The 22,910-nt window shown below is 46.8% G+C and overlaps 1 protein-coding gene across 1 annotated transcript in view; it reads right to left on the bottom strand.

The window, feature by feature from the left end:
* The window catches only part of LOC115104288 (E3 ubiquitin-protein ligase SMURF2), a 57,404-nt gene that overhangs the window by 19,051 nt on the left and 15,443 nt on the right, over positions 1-22,910 (bottom strand). The window contains exons 2-5 of the mRNA XM_029625662.2: positions 10,256-10,294; positions 8,547-8,655; positions 2,506-2,639; positions 799-864 (exon numbers count right to left, since the gene is read on the bottom strand). Coding sequence (XP_029481522.1) covers positions 799-864; positions 2,506-2,639; positions 8,547-8,655; positions 10,256-10,294 — 348 coding nt within the window. The remainder of the gene's footprint in view (positions 1-798; positions 865-2,505; positions 2,640-8,546; positions 8,656-10,255; positions 10,295-22,910) is intronic.

Here is a 22,910-nt window from a genome sequence, read left to right as displayed (position 1 = left end):
CATTCAGATACACATAGTAGAATGACTGGGTGGTAGAATCTCACTTTGTTCAAACCTCTCATACCAGAGACTAAAGCGGAACTATTTTAAAACTGTGAATTGATGTAATGCAATACTGTAATGATGTTATTTAGGGCTAAATGAGGAATCCATTTTTAAGAGGATCACATGGTCAAATCCTCTTGTGCGTGACAAGATGATCGTGTCTGGAAGTAGAAGTACCAGCCGTCTGCACTCTGACAGTGGCCTGACCAGTCCCGAATCCCAGTTCCGGAAAGGACCCAAGAAGTGAGTGGAGGGCACATATCAATGCTAGACTTTATGTCTACTGTAGCTAGCTAACCCTGTCCTCTCTGCTACCACCCAGGCTGTTCAGTGCCCATGTTGGTGGGTCAGTGGTGCTGTGACTGTCTGTCACCAGGCCCTGTGGTGCAGATGGAAGTGCGGGCCGTCTGAAGTCAGAGTGAGGCGCTCATCAAGCCTGGTGTCAGAGGCACGGCACGCTCAGGGGCAGCACTCAATGCTTTACACACCAACGAATCACTGGGAAAATAAGTCACCCAGCAGGCTCAGGTTACTGGAGGGAGCCTACATGGTGTTGGGAGGGTTTCTTGTTCTCTTTCCTAGTTCTATTTCTATACGTGGTGGTATAGTGAGGTCTTATCAGCATTATAAAAACAACTGTGGTTAGCCTGAGGTTCTAATAATGGAGTGGTAACACTTCAGGTACATAACAGTGTTACGTGAATGTACATGAGTGTGTGGTCTGTGTGGCCTGCTGGTCACCGCTGTACTTACCCACTATCTGACCCCTCACCGTGTCACTGTCATTGAGGCCTAGCTTGTTCATGTCCAATCTCTGATCTGTGGAGGAGAGGGGAAGGAGGAGAGGGGGAGAGAGGGGAAGGAGGAGAGCGGGGGGAGAGAGGGGAAGGAGGAGAGAGAAGAAGAGAGGAGAGAGAGGAAAGGGGGATCGATCACTGTCTGAGAGACATGTAAACTAGCATGTGTTGGGAGGGTTTTTGTCCCCACAGACAAGTCCCTTTGCTCTGTATCGTTTACATCACCCACAGTGAATTCCTCTCCCCCCTCCCTTGGAGGCTGGGTATGGGATATGTACTGGAACAGATGGTCTGTGGAGTGGCCATGGACCGTAAAAAAATCACTGAGCATCGGTACCGAGCAGCCTGCAGTTCACTACAGAGGTCAAACATTTGACAAATCTCTGCACAAAGCCGGCACTATTCCACCCAGACTGAACATGGACACGAACCCCTGCCAATGTCTGGAAACTCTTTGTCTACGTTCTCAGCCCAGGCTGAAAAACAAAACAAAAAAAAGGACCAAAGAAATGTCACGTTGCCTGCAGACATGAGAAATGCCACTATCTGTTCACTGTTGTCTGAGTGTCATGCAGATCAGCTCAGGATGTGCATCTAAACTAAACAGGGACCAAAACATGGTCTGTCAAACCATTACAAGACCGGGGCAATGAGCGTGCAGACACAAACCCAAAGCCCCCTAAAACGCCTGTGGACAGGACACAGTGGAACAGCTGCAAAAAGCACAAGCAAAAGAATGACAAACATACACTTGAATAAGACCACAACCGAGGGACATAACAAATCTATGCTTACATTTAAATAGCTGTACAATTATGCATGTCTGAGTAAAATGACCGGTTGTCTAGATTTGCCGACCGAGATAAACGGAGGTTAGTCACTGTGGCGCATGCATGCTGCCAGTCTATGGGACAGACGAGGGTGGAGGGCGTGAGGAGGGGGGAATGAGAGGAAATGCAGAGGCAAACTACTCACAGCTGAGGCACAGAGTTTGGGTTTTCCAGGAAAACAAGTGTCAGGGGCTTCTAGAAAAAGCAGTGGGATTTTGTCCTTTTTCCGTCTACAAGACCGTAGCAGACCTATCAGCATAGTATACATACAGTGGGAGGGGGAGGCCCTTTGGTAAAGCCATCACTGGGTCCCTGCCTGGCTGCCACTGCTGCATTGGGCCAAGCCTCAATCTCATTTAGCCATTCGCTTCTGACATGACACGTTCACAGTGATTGTGGGCTGATGCTGATTGTCTTTTCCTGTTCTGGCATTGCAGAATGTGACCCCTCTCACAACCTGGTCTGTGACCTGTCAGGAATAAGGAGAGAGTGTGTGCACTTGTGAGGGTACAGCTCAATGTGTCACTGTTACAGGAGAAGGGGATTACTAGCGTGTGACTCCGCTAGCCTGCGATTCCGCTAGCCTGTGTCTCTGCTAGCCTGTGACTCCGCTAGCCTGTGACTCCGCTAGCCTGTGACTCCGCTAGCCTGTGATTCCGCTAGCCTGTGACTCTACTAGCCTGTGACTCTACTAGCCTGCGACTCTACTAGCCTGCGACTCCGCTAGCCTGTGACTCCGTTTGTGGGACAGACAATGCGTCACTACACAGACATTGCCTCACAGCATTAAATACACACACACACGCACACTAATTCAATCAGGTAGTCCTTACAGCCGGTGTCTTTGAGGCGGTTGATGGCGTTCGATAGAAGGCGTACACAGCCCAGGAAGCCAGCCCCCTGCTTCTTATGGATCTTCTTGTGGTTCCACACGCTGATGGTGATGGAGTCAGACTTTCCAATATATCTGAGGAGAGAAGAGAGAGACCAGTCACTTCCAATGTACTGTAGATGTTACTAAAGCCCGTGTGAATGCACTGTTCCAAAAGGCCAGTCTTTGCCTGGATGTCCCCGCTGGGGAGGCACACATCCGCTCGGGGCTGCCTGTCACCGCGGGCTGCGTCCCCACAAGAACACAGTCAGGAGGTGTCTGAGAGGGATTTTCCGCCCGGCATCTGTGAATGTGCGACTCCCGACCCCGAGTGTCTGGGTACGAGAAGGACGAACACAGACAGATCCTGTGAGTCATAAATCATCCAAAGGCAGCCCTTCGACCCAAAATCACCCAGAGAGGGAGAGAGAAATGAAAGAGACAGGGAGGAGGAGTGGCTGAAAGAGGGATAGAAATAGGATAGTGTAAGTGAGGAAAAGAAGGAGAGTGAACAGTTGAACCATAACATTACTCCCTGACTGCCTCTGTTATCACTCTTAGGTACTGTGTGTCAGTCGAGGCCTGGGTATTAAACTCACACTACGTGAACCTGACGTGGCACATCTGTTCAGCCCAGTTCTCTTCCTCAGTGTAAAACTAATCATCCATACAGTTAGCAGACTGCATCCCACTATAATTACCATGCTGCTTACAGAAACTAAAGGGATGTGAAACAATGGGGCTGTGAGTAAGATGTCTGGACATTTTGAGTAGAAGCCAAATGCCTGTCTGGGGTGCTATCTGAGAGCATTAGAATGCAGGACAGATTGGTAGGGGGGAATTATTACATCCAACACAGATCTGGATATGATTATTGTATCAAATAATAAGGGCAGTAGACTAGACATTGGATTAAGCTTTTCAATACAAGATACAGTATGTTTACATACACTATACACATGCCAAACATACCAAACTCTCAGATAATATGATTAAGAGTAAGATAAGAGTTAATAAGATAAGAGTTTCTCCTCTTAGGCCATCTCTATGTTATGTCTCTGGTTGGTTGAGGTACAGTATATGGCATAATGCATGACAGTTGGTGCTAGGCAGGCCAGGCTGTCATACTTCCTCAGCAGGCAGAACAGAACCAGCTGGGCCCTGGGGACACTACCGCCACCTGTTCCCCCTGTCCCCATAGCTGCAGAGATGGGACAGAGAGGCCCTGGTCCAGGCTATGGGAACACAACATTGTGCATGTGTCTTTTCATCCCAATACTTGTATCTATGAAGGTATAGGAGATTAATTAAAATCTCATCATTATACACTGCTCAAAAAAATAAAGGGAACACTAAAATAACACATCCTAGATCTGAATGAATGAAATATTCTTATTACATACTTTTTACTTTACATAGTTGAATGTGCTTACAACAAAATCACACAAAAATTATCAATGAAAATCAAATTTATCAACCCATGGAGGTCTGGATTTGGAGTCACACTCAAAATTAAAGTGGAAAACAACACTACAGGCTGATCCAACTTTGATGTAATGTCCTTAAAACAAGTAAAAATTAGGCTTTGTAGTGTGTGTGGCCTCCACGTGCATGTATGACCTCCCTACAATGCCTGGGCATGCTCCTGATGAGGTGGCGAATGGTCTCCTGAGGGATCTCCTCCCAGACCTGGACTAAAGCATCCGCCAACTCCTGGACAGTCTGTGGTGCAACGTGGCGTTGGTGGATGGAGCGAGACATGATGTCCCAGATGTGCTCAATTGGATTCAGGTCTGGGGAACGGGCGGGCCAGTCCATAGCATCAATGCCTTCCTCTTGCAGGAACTCTTGACACACTCCAGCCACATGAGGTCTAGCATTGTCTTGCATTAGGAGGAACCCAGGGCCAACCGCACCAGCATATGGTCTCACAAGGGGTCTGAGGATCTCATCTCGGTACCTAATGGCAGTCAGGCTACCTCTGGCGAGCACATGGAGGGCTGTGCGGCCCACAAAGAAATGCCACCCCACACCATGACTGACCCACCGGCAAACCGGTCATGGTGGAGGATGTTGCAGGCAGCAGAACGTTCTCCACGGCGTCTCCAGACCATGTCACGTCTGCCCATGTGCTCAGTGTGAACCTGCTTTCATCTGTGAAGAGCACAGGGCGCTAGTGGCCAATTTGCCAATCTTGGTGTTCTCTGGCAAATGCCAAACGTCCTGCACGGTGTTGGGCCGTAAGCACAACCCCCACCCGTGGACGTCGGGCCCTCATGGAGTCTGTTTCTGACCGTTTGAGCAGACACATGCACATTTGTGGCCTGCTGGAGGCTCCTTGCACAAAGGCGGATGTAGCGGTCCTGCTGCTGGGTTGTTGCCCTCCTACGGCCTCCTCCACGTCTCCTGATGTACTGGCCTGTCTGATGTACTTCGCCATGCTCTGGACACTACGCTGACAGACACAGCAAACCTTCTTGCCACAGCTCGCATTGAAGTGACCTCCTAGATGAGCTGCACCACCTGAGCCACTTGTGTGGGTTGTAGACTCAGTCTCATGCTACCACTAGAGTGAAAGCACCGCCAGCATTCAAAAGTGACCAAAACATCAGCCAGGAAGCATAGGAAATGAGAAGTGGTCTGTGGTCACCACCTGCAGAACCACTCCTTTATTGGGGGTGTCTTGCTAATTGCCTATAATTTCCACCTGTTGTCTATTCCATTTGCACAACAGCATATGAAATGTATTGTCAAACAGTGTTGCTTCCTAAGTGGACAGTTTGATTTCACAGAAGTGTGATTGACTTGGAGTTACATTATGTTATTTAAGTGCTCCCTTTATTTTTTTGAGCAGTGTATATCAGTGACGTGCACAATACGGAAGTGGTCCGACGAAGCAGATGCTAAGCCACAGGACTGTTTTGCTAGCACAGGCTGTAATATGCTACGCGATTCATCCCCCAAAATTGAGGAGGCTGCCACATCAGTCACCGGCATCATTAATAAGTACAACACCCACACTGAGCTAAAGGCTAGAGCTGCCGGTTTCAGGGAGCAGGACAGTATTCCGGACGCTTAAAATAAAATCTGCTACAACCTCCAATGTGCCATCAAACAGGAAGTTTGTCAATACAGACTAAGATTGAATCAAACTACAACGGCTCTGACGCTCGTTGGATGCGGCAGGGCTTGCAAACTATCACGGGGTACAAAGGGAAACCCAGTCACGAGCTGCCCAGTGACGTGAGCCTTTCCAGACGAGAAAAATGCTTTCTATGCTTGCTTCGAGGCAAGCAACACTGAACCATGCATACCGTTCATTGACTATAGCTCAGCGTTCAACTCCATAGTGCCCTCCAAGTTTATCACTAAGCTAAGGACTCTGGGACTGAACACCTCCCTTGCAACTAGATCCTGGACTTCCTGACGGTCCACCCCCAGGTGGTGGGGGTAGGCAACAACACAGTTGCCACGCTGACCTTCAACACGGGGGACCCTCAGGGGTGCGTGCTTAGTCCCCTCCTGTACTCCCTGTTCACCCGCTACTGCATGGCATGGCCAGGCACAACTCCAACACCATCATTAAGTTTGCTGACGACACGACGGTGGTTGGCCTGATCAGCAATGACGATGAGACAGCCTATAGGGAGGAGATCCACGGGGCTGTAGTGGAGTGGTGGAATTATCATGGTCCACACACACCAACACAGTTGTGAAGGCACGACAACACCTCTTCCCACTCAGGAGGCTGAAAAGATTTGGCATGGGCCCTCAGATCCTCAAAAGGTTATACAGCTCTACCACTGCTTGGTATCCGACTGCAAGGCGCCATCCAGGACCTGGACGCCAGGGAACTCGGCCCCAGTGATGTACTGGGCCATTCACACTACCCCCTGTAGCACATTGCGGTCGGATGCCAAGCAGTTGCCAGTCATGGGAAGGCCTTCAAAATCGTCAAAGACTCCAGTCGCCCAAGTCATAGACTCTCTGCTACTGCACGGCAAGCGGTACCGATTAACAAAGTCTGGAACCAACATGACCCTGAACAGCTTCTACCCCCAAGACAAATAGTTCACCAACAGCTACCTGGACAACCTGCATTGAGCCTTTTTGCACTTACTCTTTTGACTCATCACTTACGCTGCTGTTATCTATCCTGTTGCCTAGTCACTTTATACCTATGTACATATCTACCTCAAATACTTCGTACCCCTGCACAACGACTTGGTACTGGTACCCAATGTATATAGCCAAGTTATCGTTATGCATTGTGTATTTATTATTACGTGTTTTACTTGTCTATTATTTCTCTATTTTCTTTCTCTCTGCGTTGTTGGAAAGGGGCCGTAAGTAAGCATTTCACTGTTAATCTACACCTGTTGTTTTCGAAGCATGTGACAAATAAAATGTTATTTGACATATTCATTAACATATTATACTTAGTATAAATGTAGTTTAAAGCGTGCTGAACAAGAAACTGATAGGTTTGTCCCTAATAGGGCTTCAGAGCCGTATTACAGTCCAGTCTGTCTGCTCCACATACTTTAACTGGGCTGGATAGGAGTCGAGGAGAGGAAGTTTGCCAGCGAGACACAGTCTGCTATCCTTGGCATACAGGCCACTTCCGCAACAATGCTGGCTGGGGTCAGAGGTCACGGGCCAGTCTGTTGGTCAGACCACTGAGGAGGCCCTGACGTGTTAATGTTGCCATGAGCACATACACTTCCTCACGCTGTGAACATACAACCAATGGAAAAAGGCTTCAGTGCCAACTAAGCAAAGGCTTTTCTGGCTCTGCTGAGCGTGAGCACCAGGTGTTTCAGACACCATTTGAATATGTGTGAGTGTGCTCAGCTACCCTCAGTCAATTAGACTCCACACACTGAGGAGAGTCCATGTGCCTTAGCATGGAGTAGTAATCCTTAATCCTGACACACAGAGGGAAGGCACCTAAAGGTCTAACATAGTCATTAACAGGAAGAAACACAGGCAGGTTCCAGGTGATAAAAAAACTGGAGAGGTGTGTGTGCGTGCGTGCGTTTGGCTCCGTCTTGGGAGCACACAGGTCGATGTCCTCCCATCCATCACCGTATCCAGCACTCTCTCTCCTCCACAGTGGGACTGACTGACTGAGGGCTGTGTTTCCCTCCTGTCAAACGGGACATGAACAGCTAATTAAACAGCCATGGTGGGAGAGGGTCTGGTATCCTGAGCAACCAAACAAACGGAGACATGTGCTTCCTCTTTCTGTTAGCTACGCGTGACGGCTGGATAAACACTGGGAACTTTCCCAAATACTGGAAACGTTCACTCCCCCCCTCTATTTCCAGGTTGTTTTCACAAGACAAGCAGTCCTTGGGAAAAGCAACATGGGTGCAACAAGACATGCACATATTTCTGTCCAAAAGGTAAAAGGCTTCTGAGATTAGTTTCCCTCCCCCCGGTTCTATTTAAATGTTTTTCTTTTTCACTTTAACTACCCCAGTGGAGTTGTCATTGCTGGCCTACAGATAAGTGAGAGGACAGATATAAACATAGCTTACTGTAAGGCATTCAGATCCTGCAGAATCAATGTGTGACACATCCCTTGGCACATTGGAGTTGGGTGAGGGAATGCGTAGATCACAGGAAGTTGGTGGCATCTTAATTGGGGAGGACGGGCTCATGGTAATGGCTGGAGCGGAATGGTATCAAATACATCAAACGCATGGTTTCCATGTGTTTGATGCCATTCCAGTTGTGTTGTTCCATCCATTATCATGCACTGTTCTCCCCTCAGCAGCCTCCACTGGTGTAGATATAGCATAGAGGGCACTGGTGATAGTTATTGAGAGGGGCCGCAGTTCAGGAGAATACTGGTTCATTACTAAATCAGCAGGTTAAGGTAAGGTTTCTGTTAGATACACAGTTTCACATCTAGTCACAGCTGCTTCTATATGGATGGTATGTCAAGTGCAAGCTCTGCGCTATCCATTATGTTAGTTGAGTGATGAGGGGACTCACAGGTCGTAGTGTTGGTTCCACTTGGGGTCGAGGGTGTTCTTCACGGTGTCTGTGGAGTGACATTGTCCGGAGCCGTCCACCACCACTTTGGCAAAGGGATCGGGGAGGCCTGCAGGGGAACACACACACACACTCTGCCTCAGCACACTGCCCTGGCCAAGGACAGGCTGTACTAGGAGAAAATGTTACAGGCATCACTCCATCATTATTTGATGATTTCATTATGCAGATGGAAGTGAGACTATCTGGTTTCTGAAAGGGGGAAAAGAGGTCATCTGAAGAAAACTACTTTTGATGAATAACATTCTATGACAGTCTAGGAATGGCTGATGTGTGAATCTGATAGTGTGACTGAACCTGAGCCGAGTGACAGATATCTAGAGATACGGGTGGACATGACATTGACACTAATAGACAGACCCGAGGGACCTGTTGGACGACATTTACCTGCAGATAGCCTGGGTGTGGTGGACACACAGGCTCACGGACACACACACACACACACACACACATGCCACGCAGGCCCACACAAACAAAACAAAACTGCACTTAGAAATACATCTCTCCGTATACATAAACACACTATCCCACAGAGACAAGCCTGCCTTGCTGCCACACAAGGCATAGTTCTCTCCACCCAGGCCCTAACTGAGTGAGTGTTTACTCAGCCCGAGGGTTGGAATGGGAGGAATGGGCACCAGAGAAACCACCTGAGTGAGGGACCTTAACACACTCACTCTCCATGACAGCCTGACCCAAACACACCCAAACACTCAAGCCACTATGGACACCTAGCACACACTGAAATGCTGTGCCTTTTCACTCTTAAATGGACTAGCTTTAAATGACGGTATATTATTGATTATTATTTATTGATATCCCATACTTAACTTCTACAGAATTGCCCCAATTAGGCACATTTGGGCAGACTTAATACAACATTTTGAACAGACATGCAATGGTTCATTGGATCAGTCTAAAAATGTACACAAACACTGCTGCCATCTAGTGGCCAGAATCGAAATTTAATTTAATTGTGACCTTTCTCTTGCATTTCAAAGATGATGGAAAAAAAGAGAAAGAAAATGCATGTTTTTTTCCCTTTGTATTATCTTGTACCAGATTAAATGTGTTATATTCTCCTACATTAATATCACATTTACACAAACTTCAAAGTGTTTCCTTTAAGAATATGCATATCCTTGCTTCAGGTCCTGAGCGACAGGTAGTTAAGATTTGGGTATGTCGTTTTAGGTGAACATTTTAAAAAGTGTCCGATCCTTAAGAGATATTTCAGACCTGTGTGACTCAATGCATGAAATGGGAACGAAACAAAGGGAATAAAATAGTACTAGTTTTATTGGCTAATATTGATAATAAGCTACATCATTGTGACGTGGTGAGCTCATCTTTCTCCCCACAAACATATCAGTAGTAACATTACAGGCTACTATCCCTTTCCTCGTTGATGGTGTAGTGTAGTGATTGGTTAAGTGTGTTAGCATGGCGTTCTGATGGTAGGGAACTCTAGCAGCTGGCAGCAGGCCCTCTTTAATCAGCTCAAACTGACCTACATTTCACATTTCTCACGGGGGATACATATCTCACACTGCAGACATCAAAGCCCTCAAGCCCCCTGACTATGAAACTATAAAGCCATTTAACATGGAGTCGAGGATCAGAAACACAGCTTTCACTGGGTTACTTACGAAAGAAATCTTTCTTCACCAGGTTTTTGGCGCAGAGGACTGAAAGAGAAGAGGAGAATGAGGTGTTATTTTTAATCGTTGCAGATAGACACATATTACACACTGACAGGCTGTTGTGATCGTGTGGTTACATCACTGCCAAGGGAGAGGTTTGTGCAGGGCTGAAGTGATACACTGCTGCTCAGGGAACTGAAACGAAAAGCGCTCCATCTTGGATATGGATAGCCCTGGCTACATTACATAGGCAGCAAGAGCATTTCTTTTATAATGTGTAATGTAAGACAAGTAATGTGACTTTCAGGTGATAGAGAAAACACACGCACATATATCTTTAGCCAGACTGGATTGTGCCATCCCTATATCTCTACATTTGAGTGTGTGTACTGATCATAAGCTGACAACCAGGTGATGACTCAATGACATGAGGAACTCCAATGTTCCGCTCCAGAAAATAGACCCACATCACATGATTTATAGCTATAGTAGTTGATTAACAGCAACTCAACCAAGAAAGTAACTTGACGATAATACATATGGGCACTTGTTGGCGACATGCTGAATCATAAGGCATTCGCACATTAATTCAATTTGAACTATTAAAAGGGAGGGGCATACTCTTCCCCACAGCAGCCAGCCTGCAGCAGCAGAGTAGTAGATTGGGCAGATCCCCAGTGAGAACCATGGAGGGGCTGCTGAGGCAGAGCCACTTAAACACCCTCCACCAGGCCTGGATGAACGGCCACCTGGGTGTCTGGAGCCACCGACACACACTCAGTCACTTACTCAGCCCCGGCCCAAGCCCAGTCCCTCTGGTCCGCTTCAGTACAGACACAGCCACAGGCAAGAATGGCCTTTCTATTGTACTTCAATTACCTTTGTGTATTTGGTCGAAGTATTTTTTGGGCCATCCCGGTCACATCCCACTGATCAAAATCCACCCACTATGCTCACTACCAGCGCCGTTCAATACCACCCCCATAGATGCCAGCTGCGGTGCGACAGCCGTCCATAGCTGCCATGTGAGTCGATTTCAGATCTTTGAGAGATGAAATCTGTCTCATGTCTGGCGGGCCCCGAGGCCATTTGTGTGTCTTCTCTCTACAGAGATCCGCTCACATGCAGGTGTGTCCAGACTTTACTTTGCTAACACAAATAAACAAAGGCAGGCCCATAGGGGCAGACAGCAGCCTAAGCCATTGAATCTACAACCACTGCTATTCATCTGCCCCTCCCCACCCAACCACAGCTAAACACAGGGAGAACCACAGTGCTTACACTGCATGTGAAACATAACCTGACTCCTAAATCAATTTAGGTCTGAGCTGAAACAACGTATGAGAGGGAACAGAACACCATTTAAGAGTGCCATGGACTGAATTAAACACACAAATCACAGACCGCAGTGTGAAACACAAACATCTACACATGGTGTTTACTGATACATTCAGCACACACAAAGGGTTTCTAGGTTTAATGAAAATTACACCATTAAGATGGAGAGGAGGGAGACAAATAGGTCTTAACCGAATCTAAACCCTCTTGGGGGATGGGAATGGAGAACATGCTCGACAGACGAGGAAGAATTTCTTCCAGCAAACATCCCTGGGAATGTGTTCCGTTCCAGTGAAACCCACCTCATTACTCAAACATCTGGTATGCATCTCTCTCAGTCAGTCTCACACAGACACTGTATGCCAGTCACACACACCACAGGCCCCTGAAAGGTTCCACAACACCTCGCTCTGCACACCCGCTCTAGCTCCAGTGATCTAATTAATTATTTACAGGCAGAGAGGTGTGAGAGAGAGAGAATGTCGGGGTGTGAGGTGCTGTGAGCGGGTGAGGAGTTGTAAGAATCAGGTAACAGCACTCTGTGATATCACTATTCAGGTCTGGCTTCTTTTACAACCAAATACGGGCAGAACGACATACGCTGGGTCCTGACAACTAGCTCCATAGCGCGTTTCTCAAAAGTAGATGATTTAATCAAAAGAAATGGACTCTCAAAGCTGGTAATTTTCTGTATTTTCACAGCTGCAGCGGAGCAAAGCTACAGGAGATGGACATGAACAGTTCAAACGTTACAGGGAGTCCCAGTGAGAAAGGGCAATGGTGAGTCTCATGTAGCCAAATGTAAACTGGCAGAGAGGAAGAGAGAGGAGGCCGGTGACACAATAGGCCTGTCTGACTGTGGTAGTGAAATGACACATCACGGAACACCAGAAGTTGCAGTAATGTCCCTCTGACCGGGACATGAAAACCAATGGGCCTTCTGTAAGCATACATTACACCTAGCCATCAATACAGCAGGAAAACAACACAACACTTATACATGTAAAATATAGAACAGGCCGAATTACAGCCGAGCACAGCGGACCCAAGACAAAACCACTGAAATTACAGAGAGAACCGGACAATGGCAGCAGAGAAGCCAATGCTGAGATAGACTGCAGCACATGAATGAAGTACCGGACTGCAATCATCATCCAATGTAAGCCAACCATCAGAACATGAGAGGAGTTCTCATTACTAGGGCCCTGTAAAATCTGCGATGAGGAGAACGGCAATGGACATTAAAACAGAATTTAACCATATAAATTGTTTTATTGAACTTAGTAGGGAATCAACTAAATGTATTGAAAATTAATTAATTTGAGCAAGCTTATCATACATAAGACATGAACAGAATACATCAGTGATGTGTATTTCCTGCAACTTTCTGAAGAGTTAACGAGAATTCCCCATCTGTGTATGCGCAGTGAGCGCGTCTACCACTTTGTGTAGTCGTTAGCGATGATGCTAATGAAAAGTCTTCTGGTAGATGGAAAGGCTTTCCAAAAAACCTTCTCAATAAAATGTTAACTACAAAGTAACCTATGCTTAAATGGATTATTTGCATCAATCTAGTGGGTATTTATTCCATGTGTAACTCCGTGTTGTTCTTTGTGTGGCACTGCTTTGCTTTATCTTGGCCAGGTCGCAGTTGTAAATGACAACTTGTTCTCAACTGGCCTACCTGGTTATATAAAGGTGAAAAAATACATAAATGTTTAGCTAATTCTACCATCACATACACTACAAAAATAACACTAAATAATAGCCTCTTGCTATGTGCTACACCCCAAAATCTACATTTATAAAAAATGTAACAGACCTCAAGTGGTCTCCTGATGTGGTTTAAGCATTGTTGTGGACTTAGAACATCCAATTTAGTTATTTTTCTATAAAAAAATAAAAAAGATTTTGAGAGTGAAAACCTGATAAAAACCCAGTTCAAAACAGAAACCTTGAAAATTTAAACTGAGAATACGAAATCAGTCAAAAAAAAAAAAACAGAACTCAGACACCATGGGCCAACTGCTTATTTTTCAGTCAATATATAAACTATAATGGTGTACATGTGTGTAAATCTGTGTGTAAATCTGAATGTCAAACAGCCACGTTCTTAAATTGTTCTCTGATGATGGTTGTTTAATACTTCTCATGGTGTTACATACACTACATGACCAAGAGTATGTGGACACGTGTTCGTCGAACATATCATTCCAAAATCATGGGCATTAATATGGAGTTGGTCCCACCTTTGCTGCCCTAACAGCTTCCACTCTTCTGGGAAGGCTTTCCACTAGTTGGTGGAACATGGCTGCGGGGTCTTGCTTCCATTCAGCCACAAGAGCATTAGTGAGGTTGGACACTAATGTTGGGCGATTAGGCCTGGTTTGCAGTCGGCGTTCCAATTCATCCCAAAAGTGTTCGATGGGGTTGAGGTCAGGGTTCTGAGGAAGCCAGTCAAGTTCTTCCACACCGATCTCGACAAACCATTTCTGTATGGACCTCGCTTTGTTCACAGGGGCATTGTCATGCTGAAACAGGAAAGGGCATTCCCCAAACTGTTGCCACAAAGTTGGAAGCATAGAATCGTCTAGAGTTTCATGGTATGGTGTAGCGTTAATTTCCCTACCCTGGACCTAAGGGGCCTAGCACGAACCATGAAAAACAGCCTCAAACCATTATTCCTCCTCCATCAAATTTTACAGTTGGCACTATGCATTGTGGCAGGTAACTTTCTCCTGGCATTCACCAAACCCAGATTCATTCGTTGGACTCCCAGATGGTGAAATGTGATTCATCACTCCAGAGAAAGCATTTCCACTGCTCCAGAGTCCAACGGCGGCAAGCTTTTCACCACTCCAGCCGGCACTTGGCATTGTGCATGGTGATCTTAGGCTTGTGTGCGGCTGCACAGCCATAGAAACCCATTTCATGAAGCTCCAGACGAACAGTTCTTGTGCTGACGTTGCATCCAGAGGCAGTTTGGAACTTTGTAGTGAGTGTTGCAACTAAGGACAGACGATTTTTACATGCTCTGCGCTTCAGCACTCGGCGGTCCCATTCTGTGAGCTTGTGTGGCCTACCACTTCGCGGCTGAGCCGTTGTTGCTCCTATACGTTTCCACTTCACAATAACAGCCCTTACAGTTGACCGGGGAAGCTCTAGAAGGGCAGAAATTTGATGAACTGAAAGTCACTGAGCTCTTCAGTATGGGCCATTCTACTGCCAATGTTTGTCTATGGTGATTGCATGGCTGTGTGCTTGATTTTGTACACCTGTCAGCAACGGTGTGGCTGAAACAGCAGAATCCACTAATTTGAAGAGGTGTCCACATACTTTTGGTGAGATAGTGTATTCACAAGTAGTTTCTAAATAGAAAGAACTGATAAAGGATCTGAATGAAGAGAACTGTGGGGGGACAGTCAGAGAAACATCCTGGAGAAAAAGAATGGTTGCACATCCCATCTCACCAACACAGAATATTGCATTAAACGGTCCATAAGCCACTGAAGAAACATAGCAAACACCATATTGCTGACAGAAATATGTTAGCCATATGATCCAACCTACAGAACACCCCCATTTAATCTACTTTCTATCACGATATCTTCGTTTAATGACATACAGTTAAATGATTGTCCCCATTTCCTGCCAGCACACAGAATTCTTTAAATGTATGGGTTTCTAGGAAGTCTGTCCTGATGACAGGAGCCTTCCCTAAGAAAAGGAAACCGGTCAGCTTGCACCTACAGGGCGGCATCGTAAACCTATTTTTATTGGTCACGCCGGGCGCACTTTCTCATACTCACACACTGACAAATATATAGCTCTCTCCATCCAGGCACATAAACATGGCCACACACACACACACACACACACACACATTTCAAGCATTTCGCTACACCAGCAATTACATCGGCTAAATATGTGTACGTGACCAATTAAATTTGATTTGACACACATATACATACAGAGAATGCAACATCATGGGCACTTGCACACACAGACACAAAAAGTGCTACACTCACAATCCTGGGAAAAATATGTAGAAATGTAAAAAACATTATTTTGGTTAGTTAGAATCACATAATTTCTTTCCAATGTCCACTTTTAACAAAATACTGTTCTCAAGGAGTTGTGATTTATTTGCACAACCGAGTAATGTACTTGCCAAAGTGAATAAGGTTTTGATTGGGAGGGAGCTAGCTGGAGTCAAATATGGTACAAAAAAGTGACAATTCTAATCAATTCCACATTATTACCCATTTGGAAAGGGTTTTGACTAGATGGGATACAGCTTTTGTCATATTTTTCATAACAGGTTAGGAGAACTTACACAGAAGGTTAAGAGAACTTACGCAGCAGGTTAGGAGAATTAGGTTAAGGTTAGAAAAACTTTTCTACTTTTGACGGTCATTTGGCAAAAGCAGTTTCCCTTCTAGCATGAAATATCAAAAATATCAGCCCTGTCCAAAACCCACCCCTGGTGCAAAACTAATTTTCCAAACATTTCTCACCCTGTCTGCCCCTACTAAGCACTCCGGAAAAACATCACGTAACCCTCTGCATCTCGGCGCATCTTAAATCCCCAGTCGCCATAGCGACGGCGGTATCGAGTCAAGGCTGAGAGAAGGGTCTCTCTGTGTGTCTGTGTTTCTCATTCTGGTCGCGCTGCCGCCAGCTCAAAGACCCAACGACTGCAGTGTGACTGACAGGGAGGAAAGACAGCACAATTGAGCTGCTCACAATGGGAGAGGAGTAGGCTAATGAGTTTTGACATTTAAAACTATGAATACAGTAAATGGAGAAGAATACCACACACAAACAAAAACACTATATTAGAGGTGGGCTCAGAGGCATTTCTAATTGTTGTATAGCAGTGGAATGAATTGAGTGTGGATATGACAGGGTGGACAGAGTAGACTTGTAGTGTACAGTTATTCAATCGTGTCAGCCTTGTACCAGGCCCGGCGCTGCAACATCAGTCAACTAAGGTATCTGTGGGGGTGACAAAGTGAGTAATAGCTGCTGTATATCACAGCTTGAATGCTAATGATAACCACGCCGCGCGCTCCTTCCCGCCATCACCAGGCTGTCCACACAACCTTCATAGGGAACCGGGATCACATGCAACTCTGATAAATGACAAAAGCCTTTTAGGCTAACATTTTCTCCATTTACTCCACATTCTTATCTAAATGGCCCACAACCAAACAGCTGGAGAGGAATTTGAAGCTGCAGCTGGACATACATTCAGAAACCCACCCACACACACTTCCCTCTTACGACCCATGAAGCCTCATCTCTTAATATCCTGTTAAAGATGTGGTATCACTTAATGTCCTCCTACAAGCCCTGAGTCATTGGCACTGACAGGAACAAACAAGTGGAACATATCTAATGACTAAACTGGAACATAACCCGGCATTCCAGCATAGAAAGCAGAGGAGTTGTGTATCCTCCTTGTGTCTGACAGTCAGTCAGTGGGTTATTAGTCACATCATAGGTTTCCAAATCACAGACCAAACTAGGTAGCTTCCACAAAGGGGGTGGGGAGGGGGGTCAGCAAACACCACAACTTCCTGGTCTTCTCGGTCAAAATCAATGAACAGATAGGTTAGAGGCAGGCAGAGACCTTGGGGGTAAAGTTAAAGTTCCACCTATGGAGAAAGAGAAGTGGGTGAGTCGCTCCCCGGGCTGGACACAAAGAGATCCAGTGTCCGGGGACTCAATGCACCCCCACCACTCACGCCACCTGGGGAGGGAGAGGTCACATGACACACTGAATGAGCAAACAATCACTAGCCAAAACAAAATGGAGGCACTTCAGCTGGATCCCACACATCTCCCACTCTCTCTCTCTCAAACACACACTCAAACTCTACCACTCAAATTATAACCCAGTGGGATGGAACATGGGAAATGGATGCTGTGGGGAAAAAGGGGGATTCACAGTGCTACCCTGGTGTACAGCTCTGTGGTTAACCATCACACTGGAGTGCCTGTGGAGGAGGAGGAAATGGGGGTGTGGGAAAAGAGAACTGCCTTATAAAAACCCACCATTACCAGCCTGTCCAAAGTCAAAATCAGGTCTGGAATTTAACAAAAGAAAAAGAGGGACATGTCAAAATCAACCTTTCAGTGTGAAATCATAATTGTGTGACCCAAAACAATAGTGCTGCTGCTGCTAACCCCTGCACCACCCTTCCCATCCACCTGGTTCCCCTAGTCCAGTGCCCTGACCCAATCCACCAGACAGTCTGACATCTCCCTGGAAAGCCTGCCTGCCAGCCTGTCTCTAGCCCTGTTTTGACTCCAGGACTGAGCGCTCTCATTCGCAGCATTGTTCTTCTGTAAACAAAAGGCTTCCTTTTCCCCCAACCACTCCTCCTTTCACTGAGCCTTAAAAAAAGAGAGAAGAAAGAAGGAAGGAGAGGGAGAGAGTTCGGATCAACAAGTGTTGGAGGTGGACCAGGTCCTAATCTGTAATCACCAATCCGCTTCCTCCTGCAGCCTGATCCATCTCCTGGTTTCTCGAGGGCGAATATCCCTCTGCTTCCAGCCAGCCCATTAGGCGCTGGTGGGTTCTCAAATCCGGGCCTGTCTAGGCTCTCATTCCAAGATAATGTGAGTCTTATCTGGGCTGGGGCTTCCATTGCCTCTCCACAGAGGGAACAGTGACAGGACAGCATGACACACACACACGCGCACACACACACAAAAGGGTTCAAAGAGAATCGAGACAGTACAATAAGGTCCTCATGGACATTCTATAGGGTAGTTGTAGACTAGATCATTTATATGGCCTATGTGTTGTGTGTCATGGTATGTCTGCCTGGGCTGGCTGTGCTAACATGAGCGTGCCACACGCTCCAAAAAGCCCTGCTTAGTGGGACAGTTCAGAAGGTTTGCCGCTGGGCAGGACTCTTCTCTCTATGTGTGCACTCAACTCTGCTCCAGACAAAAGTGGGTTGTTTTTTAAAGACCTTGCCACACCACTTAACTGTAGACCTGAATGTAGCCTAGTTGGGCAGGATGGGGGCTAGTGGGGGAGTGCAGAGTAGAATTTCATCAAACCCAACTCTTCAGAGCGCAAGTGTGGAAATGTGGTTGGGCCAATGGACTGGTAGAAAATATAAATATCCATCTAAGGCAATTTTTACATTTTAGGAAATCCACTTATGTAAATATGCTAATCTGATAAGACTTCAGCTGGGCAAATAAATGCTGATATTAAGAGTCTAGGTAGGAGCTGAGTGATCAGGGAAGAGGCTGCTAGGAAAAGCTTTAAAATTAGATGTGGGGCAAAAAACACCACCAAGATCTCATCATCTCACCTGTCACTTCAGATCATAAGGAAAACAGAGAGCAGGCTTTTAAGAAAAAATATTTTCACTAGGCTCAAAATCATAGGAGCATTCAAAGACATGCTTCATCTCCCACACTCTAGAAGTGGAGAAGTCTTCTCAACACAGGGTTCTACAGTGCGATCATTTCACTCACATATGCACTTAAATATTTTGCTGTGCAAACCAGAATTGTTTTATTTAGGCGCACCAGTGCGCCTAGATAAATTAAGGGTTCTAGCTTTAATATCTCAAATATTTGTCAGTGTGCTTCTAAATTTATTTGCGTGTGCCTACATTTTTCACACGTGCTCTTTATAAAAAAGGTCAGCGTAGAGCCCTGCAACAACTAGGGAATGGAGGAAGGTGGGAGAAAACCTGCTGTGATGTACATTATGACCACAAAATAAATACAGCTGAATTGGATCCCCAGGACTACTATTACACACTGATGGACAGTGGAGCTGACATCAGGCACATCTGTCACACACAGTCCATGTAAAATGACCAGGCATGTTGGAATTACAGAGGACTCAAAATGTTCCACATACAAAAAGATTTTAATCAACCATCAGAGATGTGCTCCAAGAAACCTCTCAGTATTATACTTAACACACCAGTGTTGAGAAGTGACGCCAGATCTGTACATGTTCTGATGAGCTCAAACAAAGAACCTGTACAGTCAGGGGACATGACGTCTGGTTGGACCGTAGAGAATGTCTACCGGAGGGAAGGTGGCATTCATTGTTGCCAAACTGAACATTACATTTAAGTCATTTAGCAGACGCTCTTATCCAGAGCGACTTACAAATTGGTGCGTTCACCTTAAGACATCCAGTGGAACAGCCACTTTACAATAGTGCATCTAAATCTTTTAAGGGGGTGAGAAGGATTACTTTATCCTATCCTAGGTATTCCTGAAAGAGGTGGGGTTTCAGGTGTCTCCGGAAGGTGGTGATTGACTCCGCTGTCCTGGCGTCGTGAGGGAGTTTGTTCCACCATTGGGGGGCCAGAGCAGCGAACAGTTTTGACTGGGCTGCGCGGGAACTGTACTTCCTCAGTGGTAGGGAGGCGAGCAGGCCAGAGGTGGATGAACGCAGTGCCCTTGTTTGGGTGTAGGGCCTGATCAGAGCCTGGAGGTACTGAGGTGCCGTTCCCCTCACAGCTCCGTAGGCAAGCACCATGGTCTTGTAGTGGATGCGAGCTTCAACTGGAAGCCAGTGGAGAGAGCGGAGGAGCGGGGTGACGTGAGAGAACTTGGGAAGGTTGAACACCAGACGGGCTGCGGCGTTCTGGATGAGTTGTAGGGGTTTAATGGCACAGGCAGGGAGCCCAGCCAACAGCGAGTTGCAGTAATCCAGACGGGAGATGACAAGTGCCTGGATTAGGACCTGCGCTGCTTCCTGTGTGAGGCAGGGTCGTACTCTGCGGATGTTGTAGAGCATGAACCTACAAGAACGGGCCACCGCCTTGATGTTAGTTGAGAACGACAGGGTGTTGTCCAGGATCACGCCAAGGTTCTTAGCGCTCTGGGAGGAGGACACAATGGAGTTGTCAACCGTGATGGCGAGATCATGGAATGGGCAGTCCTTCCCGGGAGGAAGAGCAGCTCCGTCTTGCCGAGGTTCAGCTTGAGGTGGTGATCCGTCATCCACACTGATATGTCTGCCAGACATGCAGAGATGCGATTCGCCACCTGGTCATCAGAAGGGGGAAAGGAGAAGATTAATTGTGTGTCGTCTGCATAGCAATGATAGGAGAGACCATGTGAGGTTATGACAGAGCCAAGTGACTTGGTGTATAGCGAGAATAGGAGAGGGCCTAGAACAGAGCCCTGGGGACGCCAGTGGTGAGAGCGCGTGGTGAGGAGACAGATTCTCGCCATGCCACCTGGTAGGAGCGACCTGTCAGGTAGGACGCAATCCAAGCGTGGGCCGCGCCGGAGATGCCCAACTCGGAGAGGGTGGAGAGGAGGATCTGATGGTTCACAGTATCGAAGGCAGCCGATAGGTCTAGAAGGATGAGAGCAGAGGAGAGAGAGTTAGCTTTAGCAGTGCGGAGGGCCTCCGTGATACAGAGAAGAGCAGTCTCAGTTGAATGACTAGTCTTGAAACCTGACTGATTTGGATCAAGAAGGTCATTCTGAGAGAGATAGCGGGAGAGCTGGCCAAGGACGGCACGTTCGAGAGTTTTGGAGAGAAAAGAAAGAAGGGATACTGGTCTGTAGTTGTTGACATCGGAGGGATCGAGTGTAGGTTTTTTCAGAATGGGTGCAACTCTCGCTCTCTTGAAGACAGAAGGGACGTAGCCAGCGGTCAGGGATGAGTTGATGAGCGAGGTGAGGTAAGGGAGAAGGTCTCCGGAAATGGTCTGGAGAAGAGAGGAGGGAATAGGGTCAAGCGGGCAGGTTGTTGGGCGGCCGGCCGTCACAAGACGCGAGATTTCATCTGGAGAGAGAGGGGAGAAAGAGGTCAGAGCACAGGGTAGGGCAGTGTGAGCAGAACCAGCGGTGTCGTTTGACTTAGCAAACGAGGATCGGATGTCGTCGACCTTCTTTTCAAAATGGTTGACGAAGTCATCTGCAGAGAGGGAGGAGGGGGGGGGGGGGGAGGAGGATTCAGGAGGGAGGAGAAGGTGGCAAAGAGCTTCCTAGGGTTAGAGGCAGATGCTTGGAATTTAGAGTGGTAGAAAGTGGCTTTAGCAGCAGAGACAGAAGAGGAAAATGTAGAGAGGAGGGAGTGAAAGGATGCCAGGTCCGCAGGGAGGCGAGTTTTCCTCTATTTCCGCTCGGCTGCCCGGAGCCCTGTTCTGTTTAAATGTAAATGTAAACTGAACCATTCTCCTGATGGAGACAATGAGGGAAGTTACATCTAAAAAAATATATTTCACCTTTATTTAACTAGGCAAGTCAGATAAGAACAAATTCTTACTTACAATGGCGGCCTACCCCGGCCAAACCCAGACGACGCTGGGCTAATTGTGCGCCGCCCTATGGGACTCTCAATCACGGCCGGATGTAATACAGCCTGGATTTGAACCAGGGACTGCACTGAGATGCAGTGCCTTAGACCGCAGTGCCACTCGGGAGAGACAAGTCACACAGAGTCGGTAAAGCAACCTTTCACTGCTAAACCTGTCTGACCATGCAAACAAAAGGGCTGACGACATTCTTGGTGTGAGAACATGTCATCCATCTTACATCACCCTTTCCTCCATGAGGCCTTGTGTAATTGCATAAGGAGTCCACATCAACTATTTTGAGAACCAAAAAGAAGGAACTCATCCCCATGTTTTTTGCTGTATTTTTGGTACCCCTGCGTAAGTAGGCCTACATGTGTTTTTTCCACTGTGTGATACAATGTGCATGAGAGGAAGTCATCCAGTTGAGTAAAGTCTTCCACAGCACTGATGCTTAGTGAGGAGTCAAAACAGTGAGCACTCAGCTTCTGCCAGCTTGCACCACTGTTGGCTGGGACTGGGCAGTTTAGAGTGGCTGCATGGCTCTCTAAAGCTCTTTGGCTCCTCTGCACTTTCTGATGTAGACTAATGGAGGAGAGGCCGGGGTAGAGCTACAGAGGAGAGAGGGATATTACTAACCTGTTTAACAGACATGGAGGTCCGCCACAGCCTGGAGCAGAGAAATACTGCTGCTCCCTTCATTTTCCTCCCTGTGAGTTTGTTTCATAAAATGATTCCACAACTCTGTTTGAGAGGAGGGTTACATCATGAGCAAGCCACGATTTGGGCCATGCCAACCATCACACTGCCTCGAGTAGACTCTGATTCTTCTTTTCACCTGAACAGCAACGTAATACAATGAATGTGCTCCATCCCTTAACCTTGAAAGCCTATAGGTGAAGACACAAGAGGGTAACCCAGGCCCTATGTACCGCCAATGATTTGGGCATAATTACATGTTTTCAATGTAAAAGAGACAATGTAGTCCACACACACAACATGTAGGCTCGTCACACAAC

Source organism: Oncorhynchus nerka, linkage group LG21, assembly GCF_034236695.1.
Source record: "Oncorhynchus nerka isolate Pitt River linkage group LG21, Oner_Uvic_2.0, whole genome shotgun sequence".
Lineage (NCBI taxonomy): Eukaryota > Metazoa > Chordata > Actinopteri > Salmoniformes > Salmonidae > Oncorhynchus > Oncorhynchus nerka.
Note: the sequence above shows the minus strand (reverse complement) of the source record. Positions and strands in the feature narration are given on the sequence as shown.